The 22,520-nt window shown below is 58.0% G+C and overlaps 1 protein-coding gene across 7 annotated transcripts; it reads right to left on the minus strand.

Moving 5' to 3' along the window:
• Positions 1-8,017: 8,017 nt before the first annotated feature.
• SERPINA12 (serpin family A member 12) lies at positions 8,018-20,800 on the minus strand. 7 transcript variants are annotated; one of them, XM_017339144.3, is made up of 6 exons: positions 20,613-20,785; positions 18,813-18,944; positions 14,990-15,643; positions 13,140-13,410; positions 10,047-10,194; positions 8,018-8,479 (listed from the first exon to the last, which is right to left on the minus strand). In XM_017339144.3, exons 3-6 carry the CDS (start codon positions 15,621-15,623, stop codon positions 8,291-8,293), a joined length of 1,242 nt encoding a protein of 413 aa, XP_017194633.1. In that variant the 5' UTR covers positions 15,624-15,643; positions 18,813-18,944; positions 20,613-20,785; the 3' UTR covers positions 8,018-8,290. The 7 variants fall into 7 exon arrangements, with proteins under 7 accessions (XP_017194633.1, XP_008249524.1, XP_017194632.1 ...); XM_008251302.4 differs by having other exon boundaries at positions 14,990-15,640; positions 20,572-20,785; XM_017339143.3 differs by having other exon boundaries at positions 20,572-20,785.
• Positions 20,801-22,520: the final 1,720 nt, after the last annotated feature.

Below are 22,520 nucleotides of genomic sequence, written 5' to 3' on the forward strand. Positions count from 1 at the left end.
TTGGCATTTTCTGGACAGAAGAGAAAGACATCAGAGTTGGAGAAAGCTGGGGAAGCTACAAGTGTGCATCAGAGTGGAGGAGAGGGGATCTTCAGAAAAGTGTAAATGGGTCTCCATGGGGCCAAAGCTAGGAGCCAAGCTCTGCATAAGCAAAGCAAAATTAAGGATGGCTGCTAGTCAACAAAACACACGCAGCACAAAGCATGCCCCAGGACAGGCAACTCATCCACAAAAACAACCACAAAGACGTCAGCAGGACAATTCCCAGAGCTCACGAAACATGGGGAGATGTATAGATTATGATTGCCCAGAAGGGAGCAATAGGGACCAGTCAGCAAACACCCAGGAGGGCCAAAGCTTGGCACTAGGGCCAAACTAACTTTAAGGCATGCCTTGATAGGATCAAACAGATTTGCAAGTAACTTACTCACCTGTCAAAGCAAAGATCAACAAACTGTAAAGGAAGACAGGAAAATCCAGGCAACCAAATTATAACACCTGATGTCCAGCATACAAGTAAAAATCACTAGACATTGTAACAACAGGAAAATGTGACTCATGACCACGAGACCCATACATAACTGAGATTGATCAGATAAAGTCTCTAAAACATCTACTTAATATACGCTTAAGCAAGGAAAATTTTAATATAATGCAAGAAAAATCTAAGCTATAAAAATTAAGCAGGGGCTGGCACTGTGGCACAGTGGGTTAATGCCCTGGCCTGAAATGCCAGCATCCCATATGGGTGCCGGTTCGAGACCCGGCTGTTCCACTTCCCATCCAGCTCTCTGCTATGGCCTGGGAAAGCAGTGGAAGATGGCCCATTCCTTGGGCCCCTGCACCCGTGTGGGAGACCCGGAAGAAGCTCCTGGCTTCAGAATGGTGCAGCTCTGGCCATGGCGGCCATCTGGGGAGTGAACCAGTGGATGGAAGACCTCTCTCTCTCTCTGCCTCTCCTCTCTGTGTAACTCTGACCTTCAAATAAATAAATGAATCTTTAAAAAAATTAACCAAATTGAATTTTAGAGATGAAATATTAAATACCCGACCAGGTTTAAAAGCAAATTTAGTACTGGATAAGGAAAGACCAGTGACCTTAAAAACATAATAAAGAGACTGGTGCTGTGGCATAGAAGGTTAAGCCTCCAGGGCTGGCATTGTGGTACAGTGGGTTAAAGCCCCAACTTGCAGTGCTGGCATCCCATATGGATGCTGGTTCGAGTCCCAGCTGCTCCACTTCTGATTCAGCTTGCTGCTAATGTGCCTGAGAAAGTGGCGGAAGATGGCCTTGGGCCCCTGCACCCACGTGGGAGACCCAGAAGAAGTTCCTGGCTCCTAGCTTCGAATCTGTGCAGCTCCGGCCATTGCGGCCATTTGGGGAGTGAACCAGCAGATGCAAGACCTCTCTCTCTCTCTCTCTCTCTCTCTCTTTCTCTGTAACTTTCAAATAAATAAAATAAATCTTTATTAAAATGGAAAGTTAAGCCTCTGCCTGCACTGCCAACATCTCATATGGGTGATGGTTCAAGTTCCAGCTGCTCCACTTCCAATCCAGCTCTCTGCTTACGGCCTGGAACAGCAGCAAAAGATGGCCCAAGTCCTTGGACCCCTGTATCCATGTGGGAAACTCAGATGAAGCTCTTGTCTCCTGGCTTTGGCCTCATCCAGCTGGCCGATGCAACCATTTGGGTAGCAAACCAGCGGATGGAAGACATTCTCTCTCTCTCTCTCTCTCTCTCTCTCAAATAAGTAAATAAATCTTTAAACAAACATAAGAACCATGCAAGCTGAAGGCAGCAAGCTGGAAAAAACAGCACAGCCCCAGGGACCTGCTGGACAATGTCAAGTGGTCCACCATCTGTGCCGCACGAGTATTAGCCCAGAAAAGGAGAGCGGGGAACAGAACAGGCTTGGAAAAAATCAAAGGCACAGAGATTTATGACTTTCTGTGAACTGTACCTACATAAAAGCCCACTGAGTACTGTAGGATTGAGTGAGCTCAGACCGCCCTTGCCCCGCTGCTCTGGGCACTCACTCATGATTCTTCTTGGGCACCCTCCCCAGAGTCCTTGCTGTGCTGTTGGCCCCGCATGACTGGGTCTCCCCCAGCCCCTCCCTGTACAGACACCTGGAGCAAACCGCAACCATTCGCCTTCTCACTGTGTGGACGCCCTGGACTTCCTCCAGGGCAGAGACGGGGATCCCATGGATCCCATGCAGAGAGAGGAAGGAGAATGGAAGGAGACTGTGAAGTGGGGGGTGGGGAGGAGGGCTGTGGGGGGCACCCTGGGGACCCCGGGGCCAGGCCCTGTTGACTCAGCCACACCCGAACTTCGGTGAACGTTTCGCCGGTTATGAAACACACGGAGGCATCCTGCAGGAGTTTGGGTTTTCCCAAGCTTGGTTAACTGGGTTCTTATTAAAATTCAAACCTCCAGGCCCCTCTGCCGCTACCGGATCAGAATTTTTAGCAGAAGCTAAACCCTGGGAGGATGGAAAGCCGAGCACTTCCTCCCTCTCTCCTCGCCCCAGAGACAAGCCCTTGGGGTCACCTCCAGCTCTGAACTCCTCGATCCTGGAAACCCCAACTTCTCTCTCTCCCCGATTCTCGAGCCCGACCCTCCCAGAGCAACAACAGAACGGGACGTGGCGCCCCCTGGTGGCAGGCAGAACCCTGGGCTGGCATTTGGCCCAGCAGTCTAGATGCTGGTTAGGGCACCCGTATCAGAGGGAGTCCTGGCTCAGCTTCCTGTTCTGATTCCAGCTTCCTGCCAGTGCACATCCTGGGAACCTTTGGGCGATGGCTCAAGCACTTGGGTCCCTGCCACCCACACGAGACCCAGGCTGAGTATTGGCTCCTGGCTGCAGCCCCCCTCCCCCCCACACACACACCGCCACCCAGCCCCAGCTGCTGCAGGCATCTGAGAAGTGAATCAGTAGATGGAACCATTCCTCCCCCCACTCAAAAGAAAAATAAATTAATGGAGCCTTGTCCCGAGTTGTCCTCCTCACGGAGCCTCTCCTGCTACTCCTAGACCTTTCTGGACTCTTCTGGCTGCGGGCTCTCTTGCCTTCTGCACACAGCCTATGCTTCTGCCCCATTGCTGACTTCATGGAGTGTGAGAGGCCAGAGCCACGCCATGACAGGCTTCTCACAAGACAAAGAACTGGCTGGGTCCAGGACGCTTCCGCTGTGCTGAAGCCTGACACCGGACAGTCCTTGGTCCTTGGCCCAAGGTCGTGGACAATGCTGCTGTGATGGAAGCTGACGAAGGCCGCACGGGAGCTCCAGAGGCTGTCTTCTCCGGGTTTCTGGACGTCCAGCATTGAAATGTAAAGGCTTATTTAAAAAGCAGCAGCAGAAGAAAAGACCTGCCGAGCTCGGAGATCAGGAAAACATTACTGTGACCTTGGCCCAAGACCTAGGATCAAGGGCAGTGACTTCCCGGAGTCCAGGGCCTCTCAGCCTCAGGCAGCTTCCCGCCAGGGTGGGGTCTCGTCCTGTCTTTCTGGTCTCTCATTTGCCACCTTGTAGTCGTGCTAACTTTCCTTTCAGCAAAGTCTGGGGCAGGCAACCGACTTGTCGAAACTCAATCACAAAATTGATTTTTGTGTGTGCGCTTTACTTTCTATTTGTGGCCAATTTTAATAGTTTTCCATATATAACTGAAATGCTGGGTTTTTTTAAGCATGAGCTGTTTTAACGGTAGCGCTTCATTAAAAACGCACCACGACTCACGATGGTTTCCACTTAGTTTTGCAACTTTAGGAAGGTGTGAAGGTGATCTGCTCACTGCAGAAACTCGACTTCAGACTTGGAGCTGTGACCCTCTGCATGGCTAGGGAGACGGGCACGAGAGCCTGGTGCCGCAGAGCTCGGCCGGTCCCCGGGCTGAAGGCGGGGCGCCCACACGCTGCAGCGGGCTGTGCTGCGGGGCGAGGCTGAGGCTGGGCCAGGCGGCTTTGGTGCACTCTGCTCTGTGGCATCGTCAGCTGACGGTGGGCTTGCTGGTGGAGGAGCAGCCGTTCCAAAGCGATGAGGATCCAGCCGCAGTCACCAGCTTGGCTGGAATCCCCGGAATGGAGCATTAATGGGGATCGGCTGCCCACAGAGAAGGAGGCCTTGGCTTTGAGCTGCTGCTGTGAACCTGGGCTGCCCTGGCCGGGCAGGGCCTGAACAGGCCGTAGGAGACATGGAGGCAGCGGGTCACACAACCCCGCACCCCGCGTGCCCGGCGCCCATCTGTCCTCTTCACCTTGGCTTTGACAGCTATTTAGCAAGTGGCGGCTACATCAAAGGCACATGGGCTGCCTGGCTGGCAGCAGCTGCTTGATACATGTTTCTTTGTTGAACAGACGAATGCGTGGGGAGTGACCACGTGGATAAAACTTCACAGCCAGCTTTGTCGTATCCATGAAGATCCAGGGTAGAAGGAGCTTTGGGATCACCCAGGGCAGCTCCATCGTTGGTGCCGTGGGGAACAGCGCCCGGGAGGAGAAGGCATTTGCCCAGCCACACGGCCATGTCTGGGAGAAGCAAGGACGAGGGCTGGGGTTCCTGCCTGCAACCCCCCTTGCTAACACATCTGTGCGAGGGCACGGCAGCGGCTGCAGGGCGGGCCACGTTTTGGGCTGAGTTGGGGCAGACAGGAAACCGGACTCCTGGCACTCCCTGCGTGCTGGAAGAAGCCAGAAAGCAGCGCCCCCAACCCCACCCTGAGAAGCGAGACAGAGGTTGTCTGCATCGTGTGTGCAGGGTCCGGCTTCCTGGGTGAGCCTCATCCCCTTCCTAGTCACCAAGTCCACATGAGCGTGGGCATCCCAGGGCCACGTGCAACACGGACTGTGGAGAGAGAACCACAAGATCTGCTCCTAGTGACGAGTGTCGCCTCCAACCCCGATCCTCACCGACACCCGGCACCCCAGACCCCCACCCTGCTCCGCTCAGTGCTCTCACTTCTTTCATGCACCTGCTGTTTGCTGCCCTCCTCTCTTTCCTACCTGAACCCCCACGAGGGAGGATCTCTGTCCGCTTTGTTCACTGATGAGTCTCAGGCCCCTGGGCCAGTCCCTGGCGCAGAGTGGACACCCAGCATACATTTGCTGTTGAACGGATGGAGAGGCAACTGGGTGGATGGACAAACACCAGCCAAAACTGTGCTGGGATTTGCACTGGGTCCTAGCTCCGTGGTCCTAGCTGTGGGATTTAGGGCAAGCTACCCAGCTCAGTTTCCTGATCAGGAGGTGGAGAGGTGGCACCCACCTGGAGCATTCAAGGTCAGGGGTTGGTGAGGGCACTCCCAGAGCACCAACTTTGATAGGCATCCAGCCAAGCGTGGGCTATATCAAAGGCAAAATCCATTCATTCATCCCCTTGTTTGTTTGTGAGGTCATTCGGTCCACAAACATGTGGCCTGGTAAGCTTTCAGAAGTGGGAGTTAACCTTGTGGAAGGAAGCAGTGGGAGTTGGGGTGGGAGGGTAGGGGGAACAAGGAGAGTGCCTGGGCAGGGTGGGGCAGCAAGGAGGCAGGGCGGCCCCACCTGCAGAGGCAGGCACAGCAGAGCCCTGCCGGCACAGCCATGCCCCCACTGCAAGCCACACCCCCGCAGGCAGAGCCACACCCCCATGGCACAGCCACAGCCCCGCAGGCCAAGGCAGGCATGTGTCTTTCTTCCCAGAGAGGGAAACTTTGGACCAGGGTGTCTGGACAAGGGTGAGGCAGTAGCAGCAGTCTTTGTTTTGGGCAAACACACGTTGAGCCTGCGATCCGTGACATGCATGGTCTGGGTGCAGGGGCACAAGGACGCCCCGTCTGCTATCAGATGGACACACCTAAAACTCACAGGTAGGCTTGAGTTGTTTTCCAGTGCGACAGGACACCTGTGACCCATCACGTCTCCAGTTCAAGGTCCTGTCGCCCCTGGGGCCCAGGAGGCTCCACCCCCCTCTCCAGCCTCACGACCCACCCCCTCCCGCCTTACATGGTTGCTCTGACAAAGTCAGTCTCACTTTACTTTCTAATCCGTGCCACCTCCCACCTCAGGGCCTTTGCACGTTCTATGCCTGCTGCCTGGTGAGCCTCCCTCTACTCCCATCCCAACTTTTTCTCCTTATGTGTGTTTCCTTTTTCCTTTTCAAACTGGAATTTATTTTTGTAGCAAAGAATGTAAACGTGGCTATAAGGTAGGAAGTCATATTGAAAAATACTGAAGATGTGCAGCACTCATTTTAAAAACAGAGTTAACCAGAAGGAAGGTGAAAAAGCACAGGAACGCGGGCCTAACTTCAGTCCCAGACCGACTGGGATGGATGTGCCCCGAACACCCTGGAGAGCTCCCAGCCGGGCACTTGGCATTAACAGCCACAGTGGAAAAACAGGCGGGTTCCTGGCCTTTGGAACTGGCCACAGTGTCACATCCTTGGGGCCCTACACTGGATCAGATCCTCCAGTCGAACTGTGCCAAAGCAGGGCGTGGCGGCTCCCTCGTGTGAGCCGTGGTCATCTTTCAGTGAGCACCACTGCTCCCCCGCCCAGGAGCCCAGGAAGGGCACAGGCCACAGCTGTTTGCACCGACAACCAGCGCAGGGAGTACAGCTCCCCGATTCACTGCTGAACGCAGGGTGAAGGCCCTTCGGACCCACCAGACACCCCCACGCATGGACGCGCTCTTGGCCGGCCGCCTGGATGATGCTGAGGTCTCCATGGACCATCTGGAGAGCAGCTCGTTAGAAGACAGCTGGCCCTGTCGGATGCAAGCCAGGCAGGGCAGGTGGAAGCCGCCAACAGCCGGGCGTGGGGTCCCTGTGATCTCCGGAACCCCCAGAGCTCCCCGGCCCCAGCTCGTACATGTCCTGGCTCCTTTCAGCAGGTGCAGCGGCTGAGTCACGTGCCCAGCTCACTCGGCCGCTGCTTGGCTGCTGTGGCTATACCGTGTCCCCAGGGCGAGTCGCACACTTGAGACCACCACTCACGGCGCCTGTGTCCTCTGGTGTCTGCCCCACACCTTCCCTCCGCCAGGGCCGGGGACAGTGATGGCCCTTGGCTGGGATCCCCTGCCTTCTGCCCGCATCTGTGGCCCTGGTGAGGGCCCCACTCTTGTCCCCTGCACCCACTCTCTCAAAGCAGAGCTTTCTCGGGGTTCCATATCCCAGTCCCGCACTTAGTCCAGGACTCTGGCACCCACACTCAGCCCTACCTCCTCCCCACCAGGCTGCAGGCTGCAGTGCAGGGCCCTGGGGAGCCCAGCGGGGAGGGAGCACGGGGCCCTCACTGGACAGGACTTGCTGACGGGAACCTGGAGACGAGCCCAGGCCAGGGGTCCCCCCTTCCAGCCCCTTAGCAGGGGCACTGGGCACGGCTGCCAGTGGCTCCCACGAGGCCATAAGGAAGCTGCTCCACCTGCCTGGGCCTCAGTTCCCACATCTGACACCGGCTGTCCCCACTGGCTGTCCCCACTGGCTGCCTGCAGGGTGGCTGTGACCAGAACCAGAGGGCCCAGGGGCCAGAAAGGCTACACAGCAACTCCACGCCAGCCGCGCCGGCTCAGGCTTCTGCAGGCCAAGCCAGCTGGGATGCCCTCCTCTCCCAGCACCGGAAGAAGTCACTGCAGGACCCAAAGGAACCCTCCAGGGGGCCCACCCCACCCTGGTCCCTGAAGCAACCCCAGGAGCGCCCAGGGCCCCCTGGTGGTCACAGGCAGACCCTGCAGGCCCACTTGTTCGGGGGCTGGAGCAGGGGCCTCCTTTGCTCTTGAGAGGTTCAAACCTCCTTTGTCAGCAGGTTCAAAGCCAAGCACCTGCCTTTGGCAGCAAGACAGGGGCCCCGGGGCCTCCTTCCTGTACCTGAAACAGCTGGAAGTGAGCCCCAGCTGCTACTCCAGGAGAGGCCGCGTGGCTCCCCCCAGGACCTCTCGTCCTGGGATTTGAACCTGGGTCTCTCTCCAACCCCAGGAACCCTTGCTGTGGCTCACAGCACCCCCACCCACCCAGGCTACCCCCTGTCAGCCAGCAGACTTGGGGGGCAGGAGTGCTTGTTTATTAAATCACAAAAGCCCTCAGCCTGCCCAGGGAAGAGAACTCCATCGGGGAGGGGTGGGTGGCGACAGATCCTGACCTTGGAATGACATTGGAAGGAGAGCAAGCGAGAAGCCCAGAGAGGACGATGACGTCCTTGGGTGGTTTCTGAATCGAATCTGAATGTGCCTGAGCCTCGCTCCCCAGCAGATGTGCACCCCACTCGGGCCCAAGCTGCAGCTGGGTCCACAGGCTGCAGAAACCCCTCCTTGATCACTTGCTGGGGTCGGCAACCCTTGCCAAGAAGATCATGGAAGGTGTGACCTTCTCGTAAATCATCATCAGGAAGGGATGGTTCATCCTGACGCTTAGCGGCGTCTCCATGGGCAGCGTCTCTGCTCCGGAGCCCGCGGCCCCCTCCGTGCCCTTCTCGTCCATCTGCAGCTCAGCCTTGTGCACCGCCTGCAGGAACAAGCGCGTGTCAGTGCCCGCCAAGCCGCTCGGAGGCCACGGCCCAGGCAGGGAGACAGCACGGGAGTGACCTGGCTGCTGCCAGCCACCCTGGGCTCTTGGCTCTTCCACTGTCATTGCTGAGGGTGCAGGGGCACACCAGCTCTGGGGGACATGGAGCAGGCTTGGCTCAACTTCCTGTGAATTTCGGGGAAGCTCCAACGGGGGTCCTGGCTGGGCTCTGTTGAGCTTTGCCAGATGGGAGGGAGGCAGCTGCAGCCCGGGCCCACGTCCGTCACCGCCAACAGGTGCTTAAGAGGCAGCGGGGTCCCAGGTTGCCTGTTCAAGACAACTCAGGCCCCAGAGCCACCCCAGAGGCAACACCTGTGACCAGGTGACCGGAATCCTTCCATGAAATCCAGCGATGGGAACGCAGTTCAGGGAGCTCTACCAGGGAGACTGTCAGCAGCGGCCCACAGTGGCGGCCAGCACACCCGTTACAGGGAAGCAAGGAGCCGCTGAGCTCCGCCGGCCTGCGGGGAGGGGAGCTGGCACGCACGGTGGGCAGCAAGTCTGTGCAGGAAAACTCAGCGCCCAAAGGAGCTGCTAACTGCGTTCTTCCTCTTGCAAAGGGGAAGACAAACGCTGAAGCTGCCCCGGATACGGCGCGGCTGGCTGGGCTGAGCTGGGCTGGGCTGGGCAGCCTCGCTTCATTGCACGTCCAGGTCCAGGCGGGCTTGAACCTGCCCTTCCCCCGGACCGTACCCGGGGAGCACACCGGGTCCACACCTCCAGCCCTCAGCCGTGCCGCTCCCCACACTTGAGGACGCCGCCCACACCCAGGTCTGCTTGCGAGCTGTCTCCCCTTCCCATGCCCTCGTGTGTCCAGGGCACGGCTGCTAGACAGGGCGCCCAAAGTTGGACGCAAGATAAGCAATGAGTATATTTTTGTGAAAACCTGCCCCATGCAATACTTGGGATGTACTTAGTATACTACAGAAAAAGTAGTCGCCCTAGGGGCGACAGGACCTTGAACTGGAGAAGTGATGGGTCACAGGTGTCCTGTCGCACTGGAAAACAACTCAAGCCTACCTGTGAGTTTCAGGTGTGTTATCTGAACTTGACATCGCCTGGATGTCTCTGTGTCTGGAGCCCTCCCTTCCATGGTCCTTTCTCGTCTTCCCAGTCAGACAGGTGCTCTGCCTGGCCCTAGGGCCTTTGCTTGCTCATCTCCTCATCATGTTTACAACTTACTAAGAAGCCCGTGGCCTTTGAGAGAGGCTCTGAGTCAGGCCCAGAGCGGCCCTCGGTCCAATCCATGAGCTGGGCCCTGACCAATGCTTGTCGCATTGAATCAGCTTCCGAAATAGCAGCAGGAGTTCTCCCCAGCGATCAAGACTGAGAGCAGGAGGACTGGGGTGGCTTTGTGGTTTGCTGGGGAGCACGGGGCTGGTCCGGGCCAGGGGTGGATTCGAGGCTGGCAGCTGGTGGGGAGAATCCTTGCTCGGACCGTGGCTGTGACCATGGGTCTGGCCCGGCCGTGGGGAGGCTCCCGGTGTTCGGGGTGGGGAGGGCTCACCTGGCCGACTTTCAGGCTGCGATGCGGGACGATCCTGGTGAGGTCCCCGTGCTCTTCAAAGATCTTGGTGATGCCCAGGTGTGACAGTGTCTTCTTCAGGTCGTAGGTGCCTTGGATGTGGAGCTTGGGCACGGACACGTCCACCACCCTGGCAGGTTGGAGGGGACGCGTGTGAGCAGGGGGCGCCTGCCATTTTCCGGGCCAGGCTCCAGGATCAATGATAAGCTTTGCCCTCCCAGCCCCAGAGGCCTCAGGTCTTCTCTCTCCAGCCACAGAACGGGGAGAGGCCCCTGAGCCCTGGAACCCCGGGATGCAAACACCTGTGCCCTCTGCACTCTGTCCCTGCCCCCAGCACACCTGCCTGAGTCCTCATCCACAGGAGGGGCTCCCACATGTCTGCCACCCCAGGACCCCTCGGCCGTAGTTGCCGGAGATTCCCCGGTGGCAGGCGTGGCCAAGAGCCCACCCTGCCCCAGCAGCCCTGATGCTGGAGACAGCAGGGCCCGAGGCCTGGAGCCGGGCAGAGCCACGCTCAGCTCCATCCCGGGGCTGGATGGCCTTAGCTCTCTAGGCCACTGGGTGAAAATAAGAGTGACCACCAAGCACCCACGGCACTAAAAGAGAACCAGAGTGAATGCATGGGAGGCGCTTAGCAGATGGGCAGTGAGCAGCCAGTGCCCTCCTGGCCCTGGGACTTGCAGCTTCCTGTCCTCTGGGCCCAGAGCCTGGGCCAGGCATCCCTGAGGCACCTGCTGGCCCTGGATTCTTGTCTGCCTGGACCTGGACACCATTTCTTCATTTAAAAGTATTTTTGTTTACTTGGAAAGCAAGGAGACACATAGAGAGAGACAGACAGGCAGAGAGAGCTCCCATCTGCTTGTTCTGTAACAAGCCAGGGCTGGGCCAGGCCAAAGCCAGGAGTTTGGAACTTAAGCCGTATCTCCCACGTGGGTGGCAGGGACACAAGTACTTGAGCCCTCAGCTGCTGCGTCCCAGGGTGTGCATTAGTAAGGAGCTGGACTTGAAAGTGGAGCCAGGACTCGAACCCAGTCCCTCCAACGGCAGGTGTCTTAACCACCATGCCCAGTGTCCGCTTTGGCTTCCCTTTCTTCTCACCCATCCAAGGACCTCCTTCCCGCCCCACTCACTCTCTGTCTCCCATGCTGTTTGTAATTGGCAAGTGTTTGACCATTCTTAAGAACAGACCACGTGCTGGAATTAGCTCTGTCTTCCAATCAAATCGAAAAATCTCTCTCTCGGCCCAAGTCACCCCTCAGGTTTCAGCCCGTTTCATTTCTTCCTGTTCTAGCAGAATTCTCTAGAGCTTTCTCCATTGTCTCTCATTTTCGCCACAACCCACTCCAGTCAGACCTCTGACCTCAACGTTCTAGCAAAGCACCTCTCTCCAGGGTGGCCACTAATGTCCAGGTCGCTACAGCCAATGGCCAGCAGCTTGGGGCAGTCGACCCCTTTACTTGGTGCACACCAACCCAAGTCCAGCCTTGAGGTCGCCCCTGGCCAGCCCCACCTCCTCGTCCATCTCTGGTGACCAAGCTGCCCATGGCTCAGCGCCTGGTCTCTTTCCCATGTTTGTTCCCTCGCTGCCCTCCTTCCCAGGAATCTCCTTCAGCCTTAAAGTACCATCGGAGGTCCAACTCCAAAATCTGCCTGTTCATTTATTCATTCATTCAGCGAGCATTTGCCAACAGCCTACTGACCACCAGGTGTTGTTCTAGACACTTGCCATGAATTCATGAACATAATAACCGGAGAAGGGAGAGGGGCACATCGGGGTGTGGGCTCCAGCAAACCAGCTGGAGGTTCTGTAGCCACTGTAACCACAGCACTAAAGGAGATGAAATCTTGGGCCAAGATGCGCCAACTGGGACTTCCGGGTAAAGCAGAGAGAAGGGCCCGGTGCCCTTGTCACTTTCTGACTTCTCTTCATCTGCCACACTCCTCATCCGCCCAGGGGCCACATGTCACAGCTGAGCTTAGAACCCAGTCCCCTCCTCCTGTCCCGGGCGGCAGACTCCGCCAGCCCTGGGAACAGGGAGGACAGAGGGTTCGTGCAGGGCTCAAGAGACAGCAGCCACCATGGGACATCCCGCCAGGTAGCCCCTGCCCCTCTCCCCGCCTCCACCCGGGACTCCATCAGAAGCATTCACGGGCAGAAGCTTCGGTTTCTGAGCTTGCAGCCAACCCTGGGTCTCAGAGACGTCAGGGTGTGGCCATGTGAACGCGGCATCAGCTCAGGCCTAGTGCCATTGCCAGCTCTCCTGGACTCCCCTGGGCGCCTCACAGCACAGGGCACAGAGAGGGTGAGGAGGGGTGAGAAGCCACAGAGCAGGCAGGAGGAATCCAGACACTGCCCCCGCCCAAGTGGAAACTGCTCTCTCCAGCTCACCCCAGCCCTCCCGGCCGCCGTAGCCCCTGCACCGCGCCAGGCCCTTGCAAGGCTCTGGGGTCATCTGTGCTGACCAAGTCCCCAGGGCTTACCTCCAACACCAGCCCTTAATGTTCAAAGAAAATCTATGAGCAGGCAAGTGCCTGTGAGGGATTCTGTAGGCTCGCCTGAAATCGGCTCTTACTTTATGTCTTCAGGGAAAAGCCCCTATGGCTTTGTCTTTCGCTCACAGCAGTGTCGCTTCCTTGGGACACGCCTCACTCGTTGGTTGTGGCAGCACCATGGAAAACACCACTCCAGTCACAATGAACAGCTCCCGGCTCCCTTCAACACCCCAAGCGTTTGTCCTTGCAATCTCCTTTGCCCAAGATCCCATCCTCCTCCCCCTTCTATATAGCCTGGAAGTCCTAGTTCAAACCCCACCTCCTCTGCGAAGCCCTCCCTGACACCACCTTCCCCCGAGACTCCATCCACTGTGCTCTCACTGTTTCCATGCAACCCCTCAGGAAGCAAGAGGTCACGGGCCGCCTACAGCTCGCCACCCAGTCTACGGCCCACAGCGCAAATTCCCCACGGGGCCCAGCAGAGGGCTTGGCCACGAGGGAAGCGCTCGGTGACTGTGGGAGGGGGCGGCAAAGAGAGGGGGAGGCAGAGGCAGACGCTGCCTGTGCGGGGCGCCCTCTTACCTCCGCGACATCAGCTTCTTCCACTTGGCGAAGATGTCCACGTGCAAGCCGTCCTCCAGGAGCTTCAGCTTGCCTTCGTCGGGAAGGATGAAGGTGGCTGTGATGTTCCCCTCGTAGGGCATCTCCAGGACGGTGCTGGCCAGCTGCTCGTCCCGGCCCACGTCGTACAAGCCCCCGCGCAGCATCATGGGCACCTGCACCGACCTGTTCCTGCTCACCATGAAATCTTCCTGTTTCGTCGCTTTGGGATCAAACTCATGTAGCCACCTGGCTTAGGAGTGAAGAAGGGCAGGGTGACGCGAGCGTCCAGGGGGAAAGAGGTGACCCCATCCCACTGGCCACCCAGATGCAGGGCAAGGGGTGTCAGGCAGGGACTCCGGGAGCCCCTGTTCTCATGCCATGACCTAAAGACTCCAGGTGGCGGGGACTCAGACCCATCCGTCGGTCCCTGGAGAAGCCAAGGCCAGGGCTGCTGGGCTGGGGGGAGCAGCCGAGAGCCCTAAACCCAGGTGCCTCTGGGGCCGGGAAAGCCCACAGATCATATCCTAACAGCAGAGGATGCATCGCAGCGACTGGGGGTTACCGGGACCTTGCATGAGTGGAGGTGCCTGACGTTAACGGAACAGGCCGCCCGGGGGCTTGCTGAAAAGCACCCAGACGTCCCCTTTCTGACCACAAGGATACTTTGAGCCCACTGGGTACGAGCTCAGACCTGCGTCTTCGCAAACCTGCTACCCCTAAACCGCCAACACAGAACCCTGAGTGCTTAGTCCCCAGTTTAAACCCGACTTCTCTGTTCTGAAAGAAGGACCTTGGAGAAACATTTTAATGTCCCTGGCCTCAGCACCCTTATTCGCAGGATGGGCTGCTCTGAGTCGGGACGAGGCGGCGTGGCTCGGAGCCGTGCATAGAACGTGCTGAGTGGACGCCAGTCGCCCTCAGTTCCGTGGTTTCCACTGTGGCTCCTGCTGTGGTCCAGGGAACACAGAGACTTGGGGGGATTGCAAATTACCCTCTGTGCTCTCTGCAGGGACTTAAGGCCTCAGGTTCTCATGATCACTTCTTTCCTCCATAGCACCCATGCCTGCGGATTCCGGGAGACCTGAACTCCCGTATTCAGGGCTGTGGGGCTGATGGTTCAGCAGTGAGCTACTCCTACTTACAAAGCCAGCCCATGAGAGTGAGGAATGGGCCCCTAAATCGAGGGGCTTTGTCCTGATTCTCACCTGTTTTGGCCAACTTTTGTGTACATGGGTGGTGTGTGAGTGCATCTGCAGTTGTGGGAGACGAAGTTTGAATATGGGTGTGTTATCCCCTCTTTTCCAGTCCCTGTCCCTCAGATCTGGGGGATCGACAAAATCTGATAAAGAAACCAAAGCCCCCCCCCGCCCCGCCCCAGAGTCCTCAACAAACTGCGCATTCTGTGGCCTGGTGGAGTGTGCACCTGAGGCCCAGGTGAAGAGGGGGCCCGTTCTTCTCTCATTGGCTGGCTTTGTAAGTAGGAGTAGCTCAATGAGCCTCTCTCTCCGCATTTCACTTTCCTCATTTCAGACACAGACAAGCACGCCACGGCTCCGTCCACGACCCCCGTCGTGCTAGGATCATCGGCGAGAAAGAAAGCGGGGAGAAGGATGGAGATGTGGCCAAGCTCCCAGCCTGTTCCCGGTGAGTCCCAGTAACTGCCTGCTGCATCCTGTGTCGCAGCACTGGTCTCACAGACGGACGCGTGGCGCTCCGAGAGGTTGCTACAGACGAACCTGAGGTCCCGGAGCGAGCACACGGCCAGCCTGGGATCTGCAAACCCGTTCTGTCGGTCGTCCTGCCTCCCATGCCACCATGCCGAGCCTTACCTCGAAAGAAAATGTAATTGGTGAGAAGCATCACCGTGCCAGGGTCTATGTTCCGGATGAGGTGGCTGATTCTCCCCTGCGTCTTCTCACTCACGTACTCATTGATCTTCTTCTGCGCCAGCTCCAGGTTCTGGAAGTCGGTGGGGACAGTTTCCGCGTCGTACAGGTTCTTGGTCTCCCTCAGGAACTTCTGCTGGGGCTGCAGCCTCCGGTCGATGAACAGAGAATTCCCGACTCGCAGCTTGATGTCGCGCTTCTCCTGGTTCAGCCTGCCCAGGAGGTAGTGGAAGCCCTCGTGCAGGTCTCTCTCGGGCACCTCCCTGAAGTTGAAGCCCTCCTTGATCTCCGCCAGCGTGGAGTCCTGGGCCCCCAGACACAGCATGGAGAAGGCCGTGGAGACGCTCAAGGGGGAGAAGAAGATGTTCCGGCCGGGGTTGCTGGAGGCCAGCTTTTTGAGCAGCTTGAAGCCGAAATCCATGTTGCGCCGGGCGAGCTCCTGGGCTATCCTCTTGCTCCGCCACCCCTGGGCCTGGCTCACAGATCCATAGCTCTGTCCATGGAGGCTGGGCTTCAGAAAGCCCTTCACGGAGAGGACGCCAGCCAGAAACAGGCCCAGGCCCAGGGTCAGGTTCATTGTCCTTGGAGATGATCCTGCTGAGTGGCAGACCTGAGGTTAGCGGAAAAGAAGCATCCAGGAGCACCGTTGCCCCTGCCCACTCGCTGTGGCCCCTGCCTGCTGCGTGGGAAGAAGCCGCGTCCCCACCGACAAGCGCAGGGCACGGCGGTTTCCAGGTGCCGGGGCATCCGTGACAGCAGGGACTGGGCAGGAGTGTCCTCGCTTTACCAAGGACAGGCCTGGACACAGAGGACAGCCCTTGTCCCGCACCCTCCCCTGTCTTAGGGTGATGGTGTCTCGATCCCCCCCCCTGAAGCTGCTCCCCTCCCTCCGCTGGGCCTCAGTGCCCCAGGCCAAGGAGCAAGAGTTCCCCAAACTAACTCAGGTCAATCAGCATCTTTCCCAGGCAAGGCAGAGCCTCTAACTGTGGGTGACTAGGTTAGTGATGCAGGCCTGAGGCTGATCGTGGCCCCCACTTCCACTCAAGGAAGGAGAGGAGGGGGGTGGAGAGAGAGAGAGAGAGAGACAGAGATGAACAGGGACTTCTGACGACATCTTTGGAGTCCCTGGGTCAACTTTTGCCTAATGCCTGCCGTCTTGGCTTGGATGGAACGCCCTCCAAGCTTCACGTGCTGGAGGCCTGCCTCGGGCCGCCGTGTGGCGGTGGAAGTTGGCTGTTTGTGGACAGCATCTCGCAGCAGAGACCCAGGAAGCTCTCGTGGGAGCCTGGGTTAGTTCTGGTGCGAGGGAGTTGTCCTAGAGGAAGCCTGAGCCCCGGCCGCCGTCTGCCTTCCCGTCTGCCTGCGAACACCCTCTTCCTCTCGCAGACTGCTGCCGCCGGCACTCCATCCCCAATGAGGCTGCACAGAGCCAAGCAGAGGCCAGGGTTTTGCCCTTGAACCTCCGGGACTGCGAGCTAAATACTCCGCTTTCCTTTCTAAAGTTATGCTGTTTTGCTATAGCAACGAGAAATGGACTAACCCACCACTCCATCTCCCAAGTCTTAAGAGCTAACAAATTTCCCTTTTGGTGTTGGCTGCTTTGAGTTCGTTCTTTCTTTCTTTCTTTCTTTCTTTCTTTTTTTTTTTTTAATTTCCTTGTGGCCAAAAGATTCTGATGGATTTGCCAAAATCAAGCCCTTTTCTAAGATCGTCAGTCTCTAAGTGGCACATGCCCGCTGGCCGAGAATCCTTCCCCAGAGCCCTGCCAGGGAGGGAGCAGGATGATGTCAAAAGCCAAGTCTGACTCCAGGGTGCTGCTCCCACCACGCTCTCGGCTGGGACACCTCCCATCAGCACCGTGAGCCCTGGGCAGACCAAGTACTCTCTTCCCTGGAGCCCCGCCCTTAGCGCCACAGAGAGTGGACAGGTGTGTGGTCTGCTAAAGAGCCAGAATGCTGTCTCTCACTGGGCTTGACGATGCCAGGGACTTTTAGACCAATTTATAGGCAGAATCGGGCAGGTTTCTCTGTCTGATTGCATCGCTCATTGTGTTTTTTCTCCCTGTAACTGGCACCTTTCCACGTCTGGAGTCCACGGAACACAGTGAGCCCTTCAACAGTGAAGGCTGCTCCCACTGCTTTAGATGAGGTTGCCCAGGGCCATGGCCTGAGTCTGGATTCGGGTGTGTGGAGGGTGTGGCCTTAGAAGCAGCCCATGGCCAGTGCCACAGCTCACTAGGCTAATCCTCCACCTGCAGTGCCGGCACACGGGGTTCTAGTCCCGGTCGGGGTGCCGGATTCTGTCCCGGTTGCCCCTCTTCCAGGCCAGCTCTCTGCTGTGGCCCAGGAGTGCAGTGGAGGATGGCCCAAGTGCTTGGGCCCTGCACCCCAGGGAAGACCAGGAGAAGCACCTGGCTCCTGGCTCTGGATCGGCGCAGTGCGCCGGCCGCAGCAGCCATTGGAGGGTGAACCAACTGTAAAGGAAGACCACGGAGCAGGCCCCTCCTGGCGGACTGAATGAACAGGTGAATCACCTTGCGCTGGCCTGGACCTCGCAGTGCCCGCCCCCCCCGTCCCCAAATTCTGTGCCTCCACCCTTGGAAGCAAGGCACAGTAGATGCAGCTTTGTCACGGCTGACACAGGACTTCAAGGAGTTCATGGGACTGTGGCCACCGCCCCGTGTGCTCCAAGCACCCACTCTCCTTTCCCCTCCTTTCTGCCCACAGTGGTCAGCCCCGCCCTCTGGCAGCCCATGTGCCCTAGGAACAGGGAGGGCCCCATGCGCAGCTCAGGGAGGTGCTGACTTACGGACAGCGATCTCAGCTCCCTGTTGGTGACTGAGTCCAGAGACAGAACCAACCCAATCGGGGCAAGCCCTAGGACTCAAGTGACCTGATGGGGTGAATTTCAGGGCTGCCGGTTGGAATGCTGGGAGTCCTGGGCGAGGAAGTGTGGCAGCCACGGACTAAGGTGCCACCAGGGAAGTCACTAAGACGAAGCCATAGCAGGAGGTGGGGCAAACAGGGCTTTGTAGAGACACAGGAGCCAGGGCTGCCGCGAAAGCTGAACCCAGAGCCCGCCCTACTTCTAGACTTTTCCATGGTCAGCACCCCGAAGCCAAAAGCATTTTCACAGATGCCAGAATCCCCCCGCCAAGGCCAGGACTACAAGTGACCAGGAGTCTGGTGCTGTTACCTCCCCTTCATGGCCACACGTCACTCCGGAAAGGACTTGCCCCAGCTGAACCAAGGTGTTCTCTAAGCAGCCCGCACGCTGCTTGGAGATAAAAATTAAAAACCACTGGTGATGCAAAAGGAAGTCTGGGTGAGAATAGGTTATACGAGAGAGATTCACGCAGGATGCTTCAAATACACACACAAAACCAGACAATGGACAGCCCGCACTCTCCGGGCTCCATGGGCTGGAGGTTTACAAACATTGCCTGGATTAAAAGCGGTGGAGGAGTTGAGATGCGTCACTCAAGGAGCTGATAGCGCGCTCTCAGCGGTGGGTTTGCCAGCCAGCCGGGGTGCACGGCTGTTAGGTAAGCTGACGTAGGCTGTGCCCAGCAGGCAGCAGGGCGGGGCAGAGCCAGAGAGGGAAGGGAACTGCCGGAAGCATTTTCTGAACTGTACCGCTGCTAGCTGTTCACCGCAGTCACCCCTCCCCCACCCCATCCCCGTGCCAACACCGGCCCCATCCTGGGCCTCTCTACCTGTCGGCACAGGCCCTAAATTGACCCAAATTTGTCAGATGGGTTAGATACCTGAGCAGGCTACTTTTTTTTATTCCATCAATTAAAATAGCTGAGTGACTGGTTATTTCCCAATCAGTTGCCAGCTTGCTCTCCGGCGTTGGGCAATTCTGTGCTGGTTTCTGTAGGTCGCAATGTGTGTATCTGGTAGTCACGCAGAATAAAAGCAATTCATTAAATGAAAATAAAATCAAGAAGAAAGAGAGCAAGACAGAAACTGAGCCCTGTGGGGAACCCATGGGCTGACAAGGCTACGACCCCGGCACTTCCGTTTGGCCCTGACAGCACTGGTCCCTACTCGTTTGAGAAAACAGTTTCCTCCTCTTCCTTCCTCCTGAAGACAGACCTCAGCCAGGGAGAAGCCCTCTGGACAAGGAGCACCGGTGACCTCAAGTCACTGTGGAGCTGGTCCCAGGGGGGCGGGGTCCCCTGGCGGCCTCTCTCCCTGCCGCCCCGCAGGCTCTGTTCTGAAACCCTGAGTCACTGGAACCCCTTCCCAGAGTGCCCAGGAGAGGAGACAGCAGATCCAATGACCAGGCCATCCTGAATCCACGGGGTTGCCCGCAGGACCACGGAGATGCCCAGACAGCAGGTGCGCAGGTCCCTTCCGTGAAGTGGGGAAGTGCCTGCGTGGAGCCGGCACACCTTATGTAGACTCCCCCTCCTCCCGGTGACTTACAGAACCTGACAGCATCTCCGTGCTGTGGACGGAGTGATTACACTGCGCTGTTTAGGGAATAACCTGTACGTGTTCAGTTACAGATACAATTATTTTCCCCCAGATAAAGTCGTGCTCCCTTTGGTCAAAGCCACAGACTGAGAACCCCCAGGTACAAGTATTCTCAGTGACAATACTCACTATTCTAGAAAGTGCTTCCCACCTGCAGCCAGCAGTTGGGGGAAGCATAACGCAAAGCGGTGGAACACACAGGGTGCCACGGAGCTGGGCGTGATGTCCGGCGCCTTCCACTGTGCACCTCAGAGGCCCGGTGCATGGCCGTCCTGACGGTTCCCTCTCCACCCCCACCGCTGTGACACAGCTGACCCACCAGGGAAGGTGCTGTGACCCCTCCTCAGACCCAGGGGACCAAAACATTAGATGCCCCACGGACGCTCTGGTTCACCCTGTGGGTCTCTCCCTTCTGGCTTTTAAGGACTCCTTGGAGTCCTTGCTGGGCGCCAGGCTGGGCACTTGCACCCTGGGCTGGGAACGGCCACGACTCTGGAGCAGAGCCCGGAGCTCGCACTCCTGGGAGGCCACGCTCACCGCTGCCCCTGGATGTGTCCAGCCCTCAAGAATCCCCAGCTCCTCGCCTGGCCCGATGCCATTCTCTCCAATGGCTTCCACTTGCGCCACTAAGGGGGACGCCAAGACCCAGAGGGGCTCAAGCAGGAGGCAAGGGCACGAGTGCTTCAGTGACAGCCCAGAGTGGGGCCCCAATGGCGACTGTGCAACACGCAGGGACCAGGGGATCCGGCCTCACCTCTCCGTGCTGCCGCGAGTGGGTGGGCACAGCCCTGGTCATGGGAAGGGGAAGATACACAAACAGCCCGCGGGCCAGGCTGACTCCGGCCAGAGCTGAGTCGGTGGTGGGGCGGGGGCTGTCTTATCTCCTGAGACCACCCCATCCCCACCCCACCCCCAGTTTCTCCTCTAGGAAAAAAACAGAAATTAGTCCTGGAAGGGAATGCGAGTCTCCCCAAAGATGCCCAGAGAACCCCAGGGGCCCCCCAGAATCAGAAACTCCTCCAGAATCTTTGCTACACCCACCTCGGCACCGGGTCCTGCCTCGAGCAGAAGCTGGTACTCACAGCGCATGCGGGAGAAGTTGCCAGCCGGCCCACTGGGTCTGCCCGTCTCGCTTTATGCGCTAGGCCGCCATGGTGTCGTGGAGGCGCGGAGCAAAGGCCAACAGGAGCAGCCGGCCTGCGGGGGCCAGCGGCCGAGGTTCCAAGGAGCTGGCTGCGCTGCCTCCCTGGGGGAGATATGTGCTGGCCGCGCCCACTGGGCGGGGGCTTCCCTAATGAAGTCCACTCAGATCTGTTGCAACTGCTGTTTCCCAACTGCTGCCTGGGTCTGAGGGGCTGGAACCCTCTGCTAGGGACCAGCCCGGAGCCCGACCTTGCCCAAGCACCGCGCCGCCGCCTCTGGGGAGGGGTGGGGCTGCGCACTGCAGTTCCTGGGGGTCCTTCCTTTTTACCCCACCTCCTCCTTTTCTGCTTCACATGCGCCCCAAATGTCAGCTCTACCCCTTAGCTCCAGTGAGTCCTGGGGAAGAGGGGCAGAGGACGGACTGCAGTTTCTGGTTGGCCTCAGAGGAGCCGGCCGCGCGCTTCGGCGTTTGTGAGCACTTAGCAAAGTCACTGTCTCCCGCAGAGTTGTCCTGCTGCAGGGTAGGCGGCTTGCTCTTCATTTTTGTTTTTTTTTCCTCCTTATGTTTCTGTATTTTTTTTCCAGACTGTCTTTCAGGAGCAGGTGTTTAGAATTCATCTTCAATTTAATTTTTAAAGATTGAATTGATTTAGAATTAATTTTTAAAAATTGAGCGTCACATGCGACTGTCATCTTCGGTCTCAGCACACAGAAGGAGGCTGGTGATGTCTGAGATCTCCCGACGCCTTGGACAGCCTGGCGTGGAGGAGCGCCAAGCCCCTGGGCCTGCCTTGTTCCTACTCAGTCCCATGAACGCCAGTGGGCAGAAAGTCGCTGGAATATTCCTTGCCCGGAAAGTGGTGCTTCCTAATGGCTACTGTGCAACCACAGCACCACGCGGGCCCCGGGACACACACGCGTGGGCTTTTCCTTCCGTGGGGCTGCTGCTCTCGTGCTCTGCACAGCAGGTGACCCAGGGGCTTCTGGGAAAGGCACCCCTGGCTCACTCCCCAAAGCTGCTTCAGCCACCAACTGGTAGAGTCACGGCCCAGACCATGGAGGCCATGGAGACATAAGGCTTTGAAGTTGCTGCAATCAGAGAGCTGCTGACCGGCGTCCACCCGCAGCCCGGGGAGCAAGGCCTGTCTGCACGCTGTGTGGCAGCAGACACGAGCCAAGAGGCCTGGCCGCCCAGCTCTGTTCACCAAGGGGCTGCAGGCAGGAAGGACGGACGGGCAGGGGTCTGATGGGGGCCGAGGCTGCAGAGGTGGAGCGTGAGAGCCAGCAAGGCGGACCTGACCCAGAATCTGCGTCCTGGGTTTGAACGGAAAAATCCGGCCCACTAATGACAGGGTGAGGCCCGTGAGTCTGAGGCCCACACCTGCCTGCTGCCCTAGACGCGTTTTGCTCCAGGACAGACTGCCATGGGGGAGACAGGCAGGGAGAGGCCGCGGTGAAAGATGAAGGCAGGAGCCTGTACATGCATCCAAGAGGCTGCAGCCTGGGGCCAGTGCTGTGGCACAGCAGGCCAAGCCACTGCCTGCAACGCCGCATCCCATACGCGTGCCTGTTTGTGCAGCCCTCTTGGCTGCTACAACACTGAACTTAGGAAATCGTGGGCGTGGACTTCATGGCCCAGTGAGTTAAGCCGCTGTATACGATGCTTACATCCCATTTGGGAGTGCTTCTTTGAGCCCTTGCTCTTCTGCTTTTGATCCCTGCTACTGCATCTGGGGAAGCCTCAGAGGATGGCCCAAGTGCCTGGGCTCCTGCACCCATATGGGAGATCTGGATGGAGCTCCTGGCTCCTGTATTTGGCCTGGCCCAGCCCTGGCTGTTGCAGACAT

Source organism: Oryctolagus cuniculus, chromosome 20, assembly GCF_964237555.1.
Source record: "Oryctolagus cuniculus chromosome 20, mOryCun1.1, whole genome shotgun sequence".
NCBI classification, from domain to species: domain Eukaryota; kingdom Metazoa; phylum Chordata; class Mammalia; order Lagomorpha; family Leporidae; genus Oryctolagus; species Oryctolagus cuniculus.